Source organism: Impatiens glandulifera, unplaced genomic scaffold (assembly GCF_907164915.1).
Source record: "Impatiens glandulifera unplaced genomic scaffold, dImpGla2.1, whole genome shotgun sequence".
Lineage (NCBI taxonomy): Eukaryota > Viridiplantae > Streptophyta > Magnoliopsida > Ericales > Balsaminaceae > Impatiens > Impatiens glandulifera.
Window position 1 is genome coordinate 23,746 of NW_025919879.1, and position 15,801 is coordinate 39,546.

The following is a 15,801-nucleotide window of genomic DNA, read 5'->3' on the forward strand; positions in this document are numbered from 1 at the left end:
TTACAAGTTGAGTTCTTTGGACTTTCTCAATACGAATGGATGTTGGAGCAATGATTCAGCGTTCCATCGACTTCTAAAATCCCTCGCAAGACATCTTTGCAAGAAATCTATGGCCTCAAAAGACAAACTATTAGGAATTACTGGAACGACGTCGTGTTTTGCAATGAAATTTTTTATATCTTTATTAGACGGAAATCCTCCCCATACATTCTGTCCGGTAAACATCTTCAATACAGTGCAGCCCAATGCCCAAATATCACACCACCAGTTGTATACTCCGTGTGTTATCACTTCTGGAGCCATATACTCTGGCGTCCCTCGCCTTGCATCAATTTCGCGAATCACTCCAGCTCTCCTGACCAATCCAAAATCTGCTATCTTTGGAACTCCATCGCCCGTCAATAATATATTCTCCGGCTTAATATCGCAATGAACCAGACCCAATTTATGAATGTACTTCAAACCCAACAGAATTCCTTTAACATATTCGATCACCTCCTTCTCCGATAATCCTCCCCAGGTCTTCTTTATTTTTGCATATAAGTCGCCGCCGGAGGCGTATTCCAAAAATATGTTGTAATCGGAGCAACCATAATAACCAATGATGTTTGGATGATCATCTTTGAATATCGACAAAACATGTTTCTCTCGGTCGAGAGAATCCTTACTGAAGAATGATTTAGCGGCCATAAGTGGTGGAAGATTAAAAGAGATAGGGTCGTCGGGCAACGGACGAGCTTCATAGACAGCTCCATAACCTCCCATACCAAGAACTCTTCCCCTTTTCCACCATTGATCGCTACCATTCATCTTCGCAATTGTGCTACCATTCATCTTCGCAATTGTGCTACCATTCATCTTCGCAATTATGAATCGATATTTTGTATAGAGAGAAAATAATAAAGAATGGAATTCCATATTAATAGAGAATGGAATTATTTATAACTATCACTTGGTGTATTAGATATTAGATAGATTCTAATGTTTAAAAAAATATTCCTAATTTTAATTAGATTGACCACCAAGTCTCTCTTTTCTTAAAAAAAATTACTTTATTTTTTAATTTGTTTTGAATATCTATAATTTAAATTCTTTTATTATTATTATTATTATTATTATTATTATTATTATTATTATTATTATTATTATCTATTAAAATATATTTATTGGTTTAACCGTTCTTATATATAAGATCTTATATTTTTATATTGTATATAAATTTATTATTTTAAGATTTTTTTCTTAAATATTTAAATTTGTATATAATAAATCACACAATCGTATTTGAGATTCTAATATATTAATAGATATTTTTTTCTTAAATAAAATTTAAATCACATATTCTAAATTTGTATATATTAATATCGAATAATAAAATATGTAAATTATTTTTTATTAATTTTAAATATTAAATCTATTAATACGATGTGATTCAACACTAACAAACAAAAACACACCCAAGACAGGGAATTAAGAAAGTATTTAATTATGCGAAATAAAATTCTTTCTTTTCTCCCAAAAATTTGATTTAGTATAATGAATTAATGATATAAATGGATGAAGAATTCTTAGGGAATGAAATTGAAAAAATTTATAAACGTTTAATCTTGTTATTAGAAAGACACAATTAGTGTCTCAAAGCAATTTAACCCATCAAGCTCCGGCGTAAATCTGGCAATAACCATCTTCTTTTTGGAGGCGGAGGCAGCGGCAGCGGCGAGGGTTTCCCGTTCGTGTTAGCCTCCGTCCGGTCGTTGGAAACATGGTTGTTCCATAAAGAAGGAATGGAATTCTTGAAACTGAACATCGAATCCATGATCAACGAGATGAATGGATGAATTGAATTTTATTATAATTTGTTTATGAGAATTATGAAGAATTACAAGAAGGGGCGTCTGTATTTATTTATATAGAATGGGATCAAAGAAGATGATATAGACGAGCAGGGCGGAGCCAAGATTTGAAACTTACCCGGGCTAATTCTATAATAATATAAAACAATCAATCAATAACGACGGGAAACAATCAATAACGACGGTAAATTACCGTCGTTATTGATAAATGCATACATAATATCTAGGGCTACCCGGGCTACAACCCGGGCCGACTTGTACTTGGCTCCGCCCCTGTAGACGAGAGCTTTTATGACCCTTGTTCGAGTTATAGTTTTGTAACTAGTTTTAGAGATCTATAAAAATCTTACTATAACAAGTAATTTACTAGAGTAGGTGAAATCATTCTCAAGGACAATACTTCTCAGCATTAATAGGTCATTTAGTGTTTTAAAGATAGTCTATTTCTTGTTATTTCGAATACAAATATTAATGATGTGATTAATGGTAATTTGTAGTAATATTTTCCAACATTTTAATATTCTTGGGAACGAAGACTAACATTATGCCACCATTTATCTCAATTTCGAAAGAGAATAAAGTGTTGTTGAGGAGTACGAGATCTTGCATTTTGTGATTTCCATCACCACACAAAGTGGCAGCTTGAAATGATTCACCATTTTAATGACAGACTAATTAATGGTCAAGAAATAGACATCAAATGTTCCTCCACCAAGGTTAAAAATGAAAATTTTCTCTATTGTCTAGACCATAAGCAGTTACAAAAGCAGTTGTCACAATGATGATACACATCACTTTCATACCAGAAATTACGCCGACGTCTTTGGGAGTCGATGAAGTAAGCTGGGATTGTAATCATGACAACATTTTACACCAATAATCCCAAAAAGGCTTAGGCAATCTCCTTCATCTTGATTAAAACTATGGAAGATATTTCCTCAAAGAAATCACCTTGAAAAGCCAGTACTTGGTGCCACTTTGCACCAACGGATCAGTAAACTTTTTACCAGTCAATCTCTTTACATCCGAAATATAAAATTTAATATGATTTGAATATTATATTTAAAACAGAAGAATGATTGAACTTATTGAGGATAAATTTACCATAAACAGTGTTGATGGATAAATATATATTCTGTTTGATCGGTATACTATTTGTATCATACCAAGATTTCAGTGATTTTAATATACCGATATTTCGGTAAACTGAAATATTGTTACGATATAGGCATGATTTTCATATACCAAAAGTTCAATACAATATATGGTATGGATAAAAATTTTCAGTATACCAACCCACACCCTCCTTAAAATGTTTTAGGACTAAAATAATAAAAGACTTTATATTTCATTTGTTCTATTTTATTTGAAAATGGGAAATTTTGAAAGGAAATTACTTTTTTATTGGTATTTTGTGATATTTCAACTATTGTCAGCTATAGTGCCGTTCCTGAGATTTTTTAGGCTTTAGGCGAAAGCACGAAATTGGGGCCCTACGCATAAACATCACTTGTGTTTCATCGTTGATCTTCAATAACCTTCCAATATCTACAAATATGCAACATAAATTGTCAACGAAAGTGACCTCTTCTTGCATTTTTAGATGCAAAATCATTGATAATTGTATCGTAATCAATATATTCCAAAAAAAAAATTTCAATACATAAAATAGCAAGTCCATTCAATCTATCTTGAGACATCGAAGATCTTAGATAATTTTTCAATAATTTTAACTTAGAAAAACTTCTTTCAGCAGAAACTACCGTAACAGGCAATGTTAGTAAAATTCGATATACAATAGAGACATTAGGATAACAATCTATTGACATTACAAAATCAAGAATTTCATCAGCTGACATATCCAAACTAGGTAAAGCAACTTGTAGTATTTTTAGTTCAGAAAACAAATCACTCAAATTAACATCACACGTACCTTCATGAGAAAATACATTACAAAATGTGCTACACTTTTCTTTCAATTTGCTTTCATTCAATGCTTTCAACTTTTCAGAATTCATAAGGAACCCAAATAAGTCATTAAACTCATTCAATCTACTAGGGAAACTTCTTGACCATTACTTAACTTTTGAGAATAGTGAAAATAAGAAAAGCGCCTAGAAATATGATCATAAGGAAACTCAAGATTTAATTCCCGTCTAGGACATTTTTCAACAAATAAATCTCTTGTTTTATTATCAAGATTATCCCAATTTATAGGATCATATATATATCTACTAGGGTTTATCCACGAGAGAGATAGAATGGTTGTTCGTTTGACTATCGTTTTCGGGAATGATATTTATTTTCTCCACATTCTCATCTACATTAACTATATTAATTTCTTCAGCATTTATCGCTTCAGTGGAGTCTAAATTTTCAGAAGTTTTTGTTCTTTTAACAAACTTGTCAAGCGCACCACTTTGAGATTTAACAAATTGTTCTTCTAATTCATTCCTTTTTCGTTTTTCATATCCAGATAAATATTTTTTCGGCGCCATCAAACAAGTAAACTATTTTCAAAATCTTTACGGTTTAACCACACAAATACACAATCTCAAAACAAAGCATAAAAATAAATAACAATCAAACCCTGATGTTGAATTTTCACTTTTAATGGTTAAACCTTATTTCAAGGCTCAACCCAGCGAAACAGATCCACCGTCGAAATTATTTTGTTGTCGGTTTCGTTGTGAGTTTCGGTGTCGATGTAGGATACAGACACTGAGAGAGAGAGACAGTAGGGTTTTCAATTTTTTGTTCTGATAGTGTTAGTTTGTTTCTCTATTCGGGCTATAGAGGCTTGGGTCAAAAAATTTAACATAATAAAAAAAATTAAAGAATAAGAAATTAAAAATCCTTACTAATACCTAGCATATGTAAAAAAAATGGGCCCCTTTTTGGTCCTAGGCCCTAGGCCGTTGCCTAGGCTGCCTACCCCTCCGGGCCGAGCCTGGTCAGCTAGAGTTGCTTTGTTCACTACAAAATGTATGTAGGATTCTCTAAATGTATATAATTTAATGCTGCACCAAATTAGAATTGGTGAATCAATCTTAACTTTGAAGTCAGACTTGACTATTGTAGTTCACTATGACCTTATAAGACATGATGTCCAACTTGCATCCTAATGAGAAAATTGCAGCTTTAACGAAATATATAGATAAATTTGAGAAGGAGTTCATATATTGGCTATCAATACTAGTAAATTGAGAATTAAACAAACACCAACAATACTCTGCATATATATATATAAAAAAATCAATCAACTTCCTTAATCATCAGTTGTGATCCTTGTGCCCTTTCACAAGGAAAGGAAGAATAACATGCCATTTCACGATGAAAGAGTAATGATTATAAAAAATAATAAGATTATAAAAAATATTATATTTTTACCTATTCCTGTGAAAGGACACAAGAGGGAGTCCCTTCCTACGAGAGAACGCAAAGGGGAGTCGGTAACAGAGGATCTCAACCGATCAATTAGAGTTCCCCTAAAACCAGAATTACCAGCCTTAGAAATGATGTTGTTGAACACACTTTCCAACTCTTTCAATTTTTCCTCGAACACATCCACCTTGGTTGTCTTTTTATGGTCGTCTAACCACATATATGCCTCCTCTAATGTGTCATCTATCTTCTTCTTGTCACCATATGCCAGCTTAGACCTCATTTTCTTCACTTTGTTCCTCATTTTGTAAACATAGTACTCCACTTCATTCCTGGCCTTTGCTCCTTTCTTGAGCTCCTCATCCTCGGCTCTATACTTCTCCGCCGCTTGCACCAACTTGCCTATCTCCTCCTTTGTTAACCTTCCTTTCTCATTTGTTATTGTCATCTCATTCTTCTCACCACCAGTTATATTTACCTTTGCTGAAACATTTAATATAGAAACAGACAGTGTGTTTACCTTCTCTCCTTGGAACAGGAGGAAATCCGGACAATCTAAATTTTCCAAGAAAGTTATTGTCTTTTGTCATTGATCTCTCGCCCTCGTAAACTCTAATCGAAACACTTGATTGGTTGTCATAGCATGTAACATAAACCTTCTCCACTTTTGTGGGAATCATAGTGTTCCTAGGATTTATGACCGACATTATACCTCTTTTATTATGAATTCCAAGAGAGGGGGGAGTCACATCCAAAAGTACCATATCTTGAACTTTCTTGTTTCCGTCCCCACACAAAATGGCGGCTTGAACTGCAGCCCCTAAAGCAACAGCCTCATCAGGGTTGATATTTTGGCAGAGTTCTTTACCATTAAAAAAATTCTGAAGAAATTGTTGTACTTTGGGGATTCTAGTAGACCCACCAACCAGGACAACATCATGAACGCAACTCTTGTCCATCTCTGCATCATTCAAGCATTTCTCAATAGTTTCCATACACGTACTGAATAGATCCATGTTCACCTCCTCAAACTTAGCTCGGGATAATTTGAAATAGAAGTCAACCCCATCCAAGAGAGAATCAATCTCTATGGTGGTTTGGGTACTATATGAAAGAGTTCTTTTCGCCTTCTCGCAAGATATTCTCAGTCTACTTAAAGCACGGGGGTTTCCACTTATGTCTTTGTTTTCCTTACGTTTGAATTCCTGCACAAAATGATTCATCAATCTATTGTCAAATTCCTCTCCTCCCAAATGGGCATCACCAGCGGTGGCCTTCACTTTAAAGACTGACCCAGTAATTGTCAAGACAGAGACGTCAAATGTTCCTCCACCGAGATCGAAAATGAGGACGTTCTTCTCTCCCACGATGTATGCTCTATTGTTTAGACCATAGGCAATGGCAGCAGCAGTAGGCTCAATGATGATGCGCATCACGTTCAGACCAGAAATTGCACCAGCATCTTTGGTGGCTTGTCTTTGGGAGTCGTTGAAGTAAGCCGGGACTGTAATGACAGCATTTTTCACGGGTGATCCCAAAAAGGCCTCGGCAACCTCCTTCATCTTGATTAACACCATGGAAGATATTTCCTCCGCGTAGAACTGCTTCTCCTCGCCTTTGTAACTGACAACGATCACTGGTTTGTCTTCTGGCCCAGAAATCACCTTAAATGGCCAGTACTTGGTGTCACTTTGTACCAACGGATCACTAAACTTCCTACCAATCAATCTCTTTACATCTGAACCATAACAATCTCTTTACTTGGTAGCAATCTGATTCTTAGCTCCGTCACCGATGAACCGTTCTGTATCCAGGGGCGGAGCCAAGATAAAAAATTACCTGGGGCTGACTCCAACTTGCATTTTAGATGTAACTTTCTATGCTCCGCTTTTTTTTCAATAAAATTTTCACGATTATTAGAAGATGGAGACTCGTCATGCCCTCTCAATGCACACTGTCACAGCTCAATCTTCCTGGCCCAAGAAGAGGAGGCTTAAGGAGAATGTCACGACTCAATCCTCCTGGCCTAAGAAGAGGAGGAGGCTTGAGCCCTCTTAAGCCCAACCCAAGGAAGATTCTAGACTGGAAGGAAGATGGAAGGAAGGTCCTTGATTAGCGCACCTAATTGAGAGTTAGAAGGAATTCCTTGATTAGTGCATCACTAATTGACATATAAAAGGAATGTCCTTAATAAGGAATGTCCTTGATTGATAATTATAAGGAATCCCTAAATTAGTGCACAATCAATGTAACAGTTAGAATTAGTCCTATAAATACCTGTGAAGTATTACATTGTAAATCACCAAGTATTCGAGTAATATAATACTATTCTTTGTAAAAGTTACTCTCTCTCTAGAATTCTTGTGTCAATTCTGTTAAACGCCGAGTGTTGCGTCGAGTAAGGCTGACTAGTTACTTGTTCTTGCGAAGATCGTAACTAGTGCCGCACGGATCGTCAGTGAAAAGACTGAGCCCGTGACAATTGGTATCAGAGCTGAAATGACGAGGAGATTGGAAGAAACTTCAAAGGTCGTGGACGAAGTAGAGAATCTTCCCCACGGGACCGGAGAAGATGGTAGGAACTCTCGCAAAGTTCAGGCGGGAGGAACCAAAGCCACCAAAGAAAGAGAAAGATCTAGAGATGCTATCGTTGACATTATCGCCAGGTTGGAGAAGGTAGAACTCACTGTGGCGTACGGACAAGATAATGACGGGGACCTAGAGGAACGCATTGCCGAGCTTGAGAAGGAGAGAGACGAACTCCGAGGAGGAATGCAAGGTGCCCTGAATGAAGGTTTGTCCAAGTGTCAAGAGCAAGCTCAGATCGTGGAGCAGACCCTCCTTGGTGAAATCAGGACCTTGACTGAGAAACTCGAGGTAATGATTTCTAAGTTACAAACTACCGAAGAGGATGTAGCGTTACTCAAGAAGGCGGTTGCGCAAGAGTGCGGACGCGCCTGTAGGAGTCCCCAATCCGATAAGGATAGACATTCCAAGGCCTAAAGCGTATTTAGGCGAGAGGAATGCGAAAGAGATCGACAACTTCCTATGGAGTCTGGATCAGTATTTCAAAGCACTCGGCCTAGTAGAAGAGGCAAGAAAGATAGATATTGCCACGACATACCTGGAAGACACCGCAATGCTATGGTGGAGGCGAAGGAGTAGCGACATTGAAAAAGGTACGTGTTCTATCAATACCTGGGGTGAATTCAAGGAGGAACTCAAGAGACAGTTGTATCCTGAAAACGCTATTCGAGAAGTAAGGGCCAAGTTGCGGCGGCTCTCACAAAGAGGGAGTATCAAGGAGTATGTCAAGGAGTTCATCGCTACTCTCCTTGAGATCCCTAACTACTCAGACGATGAAGCCTTGTTCGCCTTCACTGATGGTCTACAAATGTGGGCAAAGTTGGAGTTGGAACGACGTGGTGTCCAAGATCTAAGCTCCGCTATTGCCGTGGCTGAATCACTCGTCGAAATGAGAAGGCAAGAGAAATCAAAGTCGACCTATGAGAGGAACGACAAGGGGGAAAATGGTGGAAACCATATCTACAACAACGAAGACCCAATTAAGTCTACCAAACCCAATGGTAGAGAAGATCGGGATGAGAAATGTGGAGAGAAACCCCGGATACAGTGTTTCTTTTGTGAAGGGCCACACAGGGCAAGAGAGTGCCCTATGAAGAACAAACTATCAGCATTGATGGAGGAGCAAGAACGCCTCCACGATGAAGCTCGACTGGGGTCGTTAAATCTAATTAGTGCTGTTACAGCAAAGTTTGATGAGCCAAAGTCCGCGAAGAAAGGACGACTATTTGTGGAAACTAAAGTAAGAAACCACATGGTTAAAGCTTTGTTGGATACGGGAGCCAACAACAACTTCCTAGAGGTGAAGGAGGCGAGAAGACTGGGGATTAAGTACACTAAAGAGAAAGGGTGGCTTAAAGCAGTCAACTCGGCACCAAGTGCGACTTATGGAGTTGCTCGTAATGTAAAGATCAACTTGGGGGAGTGGACCGGCCTTCTGGATTTCTCCATTATCGACATGGATGACTACAAAATGGTTCTCGGCATAGAGTTCCTAGACAAGGTAAATGCCATCCTACTCCCTTCTGCCAATATGATGTACATTCTAGAGCAATGTAATACTCGCACAATACCTCTAACAAGAGAGGGCAGGAGAGAAACTATGCACCTATCTGCCATGCAACTCTCAAAAGGTGCGGAGGACACCTACCCATCATCTTTTGTCATTGTGAAAGAAGATGAGAACACTGCGTCTAAAGAGAAGATACATCCAGAAGTTACAATTGTCCTAGAGAAAGGTCACGATGTAATGTCCGCTGAAGTATCAGAGAAACTCCACCATAAGAGAGAGGTGGTGAATAGAGAAGAGTTAGTCAAATGTACTAAACCATCGGCGACGGTTCTTTATCGCATTAAACCTCCCAAATTGGAGGAATTGAAGAGGCAACCAGAGGAGTTTCCATTCAAGAAAGAGAAGTGCGAAATAGCCAAAAACGCCAAAAGAATGAAGAAATGGGAGGAAAAGAAGAGAAGACACTTGGAGTTCGAAGGAAACCAAGTGATAGTAAAACTTCTCCTCCATCAAGAGAGACAATTTTCCAAAATTCATAAGGGGCTTGTGAGGCAATACGAATGCCCTTTCTTAGAGAAGAAACGGGTTAGAAAGCCAACACGTCGCTCAAAACTTTTATCTCATGTGGAGACATCATCCAGGCCTACAAGGAGGAAGCGACGAGGACGTCGCCAGATTGAGTGGGGGAGAATGTCACAGCCCAATCTTCCTGGCCCAAGAAGAGGAGGCTTAAGGAGAATGTCACGACCCAATCCTCCTGGCCCAAGAAGAGGAGGAGGCTTGAGCCCTCTTAAGCCCAACCCAAGGAAGATTCTAGACTGGAAGGAAGCTGGAAGGAAGGTCCTTGATTAGCGCACCTAATTGAGAGTTAGAAGGAATTCCTTGATTAGTGCATCACTAATTGACATATAAAAGGAATGTCCTTAATAAGGAATGTCCTTGATTGATAATTATAAGGAATCCCTAAATTAGTGCACAATCAATGTAACAGCTAGAATTAGTCCTATAAATACCTGTGAAGTATTATACATTGTAAATCACCAAGTATTCGAGTAATATAATACTATTCTTTGTAAAAGTTACTCTCTCTCTAGAATTTTTGTGTCAATTCTGTTAAACGCCGAGTGTTGCGTCGAGTAAGGCTGACTAGTTACTTGTTCTTGCGAAGATCGTAACTAGTGCCGCACAGATCGTCAGTGAAAACACTGAGCCCGTGACAACACGCTTGCAAAGTAAGTCACCGAGTGCTTTCAATAGTTGTTGTAAGCCGTAATCTGTTATTTTGTTTTTTATCTGAAAACTATGCATTCAGTACTTTGTCAATATGACAAGGATATTCATTAGATTATCAAGATATTCAACTGCCATATTATGTGGTGAAATATTAAATCATATATGCATAACAAAAGAGCATCTATCCTCATCATTAACCCGCTTTCAATATTTGAATCCATCTATTGTAAATATAGGTTTTTGGGGTTGCTTATGTTCAAACAAGAAACATGGGAAACAAAAAGCAGCATCTTTCAAAGGAGAGTATTCTAACCAAGTAAATTTCTTAAACCAATGACTTTGGAACCGTCGATTTTGATTTCCAAATTTGGTCGGCGGGTACTCATCTTTAATAGGTTGATATGACCCCATTTTGATATAAGCTCGTCTAATTTTATTCCTTTAATTAAAAGGACTGGATCATGTTTAAGAGAACTTAAATCAACATCAATTTTAGGAGATTTGTTAGGGTTTGATCACCTGACCTTATTTACAAAGTTTAGTTACATAGCCAACTGGGCTAAAAGTCACATGTGAAATATATATATAAAATATTTTATTTTAAGATTTTAATTTAGGTGAGGCTGAAGCCCACCCTAGCCCATGCGTGGCTCCGCCCCTGTCTGTATCAGTGAATGCAACACATGATGGAGACTTGGAGTGGTTCTGTTTCCTTGATCATTGACTATGATTACAACACGGTCGTGCTGCCATACTCCAACACATGAGTAAGTTGTACCAAGATCGATTCCGATCGCCGGTCCTTTCCATATCCCTGCCATTATCAAAGGAGTCTCAACAACTTCCACGTCTACAATTTATGATGTTTTTATTTATTGTATATGCTTAGACTTATAATAGCTGATTCTTATGGTTTGTTTAACGAAGGAAGAGAAATGGCTAGAGTTTACACGTATCTGCTAGTTTAGTGTCTCTTTGGTTACTAGGTAACATCATATCTCCTCAATAAGTTAAACAGCCTCTTTCATCTCTCAACGTTCCTCCTAATTAAATATATCACATTAATGCTAAAAAATTGAACAAATGTATATGCTATTAATTAGTGTATAAAATTGGCATGGACAAAATATCTAAATTACCTAGAAAAACACAATAACATGCAGATAAGGGAATTGGATATAGGAAATATAAAGTTCTAATGCCTTTAGCTTCCTAACTTCAAACAAAAAATGAAAAAAAAAAAATATACATATATATTGAGATAGACATCCTTTGCAAGTTTGATTTTTTAAGTCTTAAGTAATGATTCTTACATAGGTGCACGTTGTATATGAATCATCTTATCATTAACATTTCTTAAATGTCTATCTTGGTGTCGTTCTTGACGTCCACCTAATTAAATCGCTTTATATTATCATTAACGAATTTAGGTCAAAATATTTTCTAAGGGAATAAAATGAGTCCATACTCATCTCTACTATAATAATGTCATCTTATTTAAAAATTCAATTAAAGATTCCCAAATTGCTATTTTTTGCTATCAAGTTTGATTAACATTTTGATTATCCAAACAAAATTGGAAGCAAATGAGGATAAATATATGTAACATGATCACTTTTTTTGAAACTAAGTATCTTCAATGTGAAATTGACTACTTATATTTGTTTAATCCCTAAAATTAAATTTCCAAAAAAAAATAGTTTCAAATTTTGCAATACAACCTATATAAAATCATTTATAAAATTTTGCATAATTGTATCAAACCATTTATGACGACTTTGGTCTACCCAAACTAAGTCTTTTCTCAAAAGCCTAGATAATACAAATAACACAATTTTATTTTACTTACATAAATCAAATAATAAAAATGAATCATAACTTTATAAAAGCCTTTGCAAACTCGAATGAGTGATATCAACATAGTCAAACTCATCAATTTATTCATCTCATCGTTTTCAATTCAAATCATCCACAAAAGTTTTACAAAGCAGCGACCCACCCTCATTTTTTTATTGCTATGAAATTTCTTACAAAGTCATGCAAAGTGGAGGACAAAATACAAACTTTTATAGAATCTAATTTTTAAATGAGGGTCTTCCTACTCTTATATTTTATTTGCTGAGGAGTGAGGACATTTTCAGTTTTGAAAAAGCAAACACCAAAAAAAATCAATGCATTTAAAAAAAATTGAAACAGGTTGTGCATTCAAGAAATTAGCAATGATAAAAGAAAAATTATCTATTCCAAATAATGGTAATCACATTTTATCAAACTTATCTCATAAACACTTAACATTCAAAAATGAACTAAAGCCCAAAAATACTTAAAACTTCACATTTTCTTTGGATAAACAAATGAAAATGAAAGTGTTGATATTTTATTATTAATCAATAGCACACAAACTTGAAAGCGGAAAAAAATAGTTTATTTAACTTCATGTACAATTTTTGTGAAAAATTCGAATCAAATCATTCATTCCTATTTTATGTCATCATGCATCATTCCAAAGAATATTTAAAAAATGATTAATATATATAGCATCGTTAAGTTTGTAACAAAAATAAAATGTTGTGGTTTACATCTAAAATAACAATAATAAAATAAATATATTAAAAATTTTAACATTAATTACGTCTAATATTTTGTAATTAATAAGACTAAGTTGCACAATATATTGTAAATAAATTAGATACTAAAAATATTGGTATTGTACAACATATCTTTCAACCAATTATATTGCTATAAAATGAGTAATACTTTATTTGTAAAAAGTGTAAGCAATTTTTTATTTTATTTATTTTTTTATATAACTTCGATACATTTTAGATATACAATTGCAAAGTTAGTTATAACAAATTAATATACAACTTATTATGCAACACTTTATTTTAAATGTTGAAACTTTAATTGCTATTATTTATTATTTATTTATTTTGTTAAAATAATTTTATTTAAATAATAACAAATTGTATTGTAACATTTAATACGACATTAAAAATAATAAAATAATAATGTTGTTGCTATAATTTTTGTTATTTGTTTGTGTTATGTAAAATTATGCCATATAAAAATTATTGTGTAACATATTATTCTATTTTTAAAATTTATATGTTATAATGTTTGTTGTTATTTTTTTATTATTTATTTTTAAAATTGTGCAACTTTGTAGCAAAAATTTATTCAATCATTAATATAATAAAAAGAAATACATTACCCAATTTTATGTATTTTGACATAAATTTATTTTTGATAACTGAGTTAATTTTTGTTGAAAAAATCAAAGTTATTATATATAAAATATGAAAAAAAAATAATAATTAAATATCAATTACTTATGCAACAATATTTTATTATAACCAATAATAAAATATATATATATCAATTTATTGAAACTAATAATACAACCAATTAAATTTTATTTATTTATTTATCTACCGTTTGCATCAATATCGAAGCAGACAGTGTGATTGCCTTCTCGATTGATTGTCATAGCATGTATAATAAACCTTCTCCACTTTTGTGGGAATTGTAGTGTTCCTAGGAATCATGACCGACATTATACCTCCCATTGTCTCAGTTCCAAGAGAGAGGGGAGTCACATCCAAAAGTACCATATCTTGAACTTTCTTGTTTCCCTCGCCACACAAAATGGCAGCTTGAACTGCAGCCCCTAAAGCAACAGCCTCATCAGGGTTGATATTTTGGCAGAGTTCCTTGCCGTTAAAAAAAAATCTTAAGAAGTTGTTGTACTTTGGGGATTCTAGTAGACCCATCAACCAGGACAACATCATGAACACAACTCTTGTCCATCTCCGCATCATTCAAACATTTCTCAACAGTTTCAATACAGGTAGTGAACAAATCCATGTTCAACTCCTCAAACCTAGCTCGGGATAATTTGAAAAATAAGTCAACACCATTCAAGAGAGAATAATTCTCAATAATAGTCTGGGTAGTATATGAAAGAGTCCTCTTCGTCTTTTCGCATGCCATCCTCAACCTACTTAGAGCACGAGGGTTTCCACTTATGTCTTTGTATTTCTTGCGTTTGAATTCCTGCACAAAATGATTCATCATTCTGTTGTCAAAGTCCTCTCCTCCCAAATGAGTATCCCCAGCCGTTGCCTTCACTTTAAAGACAGACCCAGTAATGGTCAAGACAGAGACGTCAAATGTTCCTCCACCAAGATCGAAAATGAGGACGTTCTTCCTCCCACGTTGCTTGCTCTCTTGTCCAGACCATAGGCAATGGCAGCAGCAGTTGGCTCAATGATGATACGCATCACGTTCAGACCAGAAATTGCACCCGCATCTTTGGTGGCTTGTCTTTGGGAGTCATTGAAGTAAGCCGGAACTGTAATGACAGCATTTTTCACGGGTGATCCCAAAAAGGTCTCGGCAACCTCCTTCATCTTGATTAGAACCATGGAAGATATTTCCTCTGCATAGAACTGCTTTTCCTCGCCTTTGTAGCTAACAACGATTACTGGCTTGTCTTTTGGCCCAGAAATCACCTTAAATGGCCAGTACTTGGTGTCACTTTGCACCAACGGATCAGTAAACTTCCTACCAATCAATCTCTTTGCATCTGAGCCATAAAATTAATATGATTTAGAAATTAAATATATGCAGTAATGAAATTCTAAAAGTAGAAGAATAATAGAAGATGATGAGGAGAAACTTACCAAAAACAGTGTTGATAGAGTTGGTAGAAACCTGATGAACCGCTCTTTATCAGTGAATGCAATGCAACACAGGAAGGAGTGGTTCTGTTGCCCTGATCATTGACTATGATTACATCACGGTCGTGTTGCCATACTCCAACACATGAATATGTTGTACCCAGATCAATTCCGATCGCCGGTCCTTTCCATTTCCCTGCCATTATCAAATGAGTCTGAACAACTTCCACGTCTATAATTTATGATGTTTTATTGTATATGCTTAGACTTATAGTAGCTGATTCTTTTGGTTTGTTTAATGAAGGAAGACAAATGGCTAAAGTTTACATGTATCTGCTAGTTTAGTGTCTCCTCTCTCATATCTCAACGTTTCTCCGTGTAAAGTGTTAATTAGCCACTTTGATGATCTCTCCTCCTAATTAAATATATCACATTAATGCTAAAAAATTGAGCAATGTATATGCTATTAATTAGTGTATAAAATTGGCATGGACAGAATATCTAAATTACCTAGAAAAACACACTAACATGGAGATAAAGAAATTGGATGTAG

General features: G+C 35.5%; 1 protein-coding gene and 1 pseudogene across 1 annotated transcript; both read right to left on the reverse strand.

Moving 5' to 3' along the window:
• Positions 1-858, reverse strand: LOC124918594 (mitogen-activated protein kinase kinase kinase 20-like). The gene has a single exon (XM_047458667.1). The coding sequence runs from the start codon at positions 856-858 to the stop codon at positions 1-3; it is 858 nt and encodes a 285-aa protein (XP_047314623.1).
• Positions 859-2,570: 1,712 nt separating this feature from the next.
• On the reverse strand, positions 2,571-15,520 carry LOC124918595 (annotated as a pseudogene).
• Between the last annotated feature and the right edge of the window lie 281 nt (positions 15,521-15,801).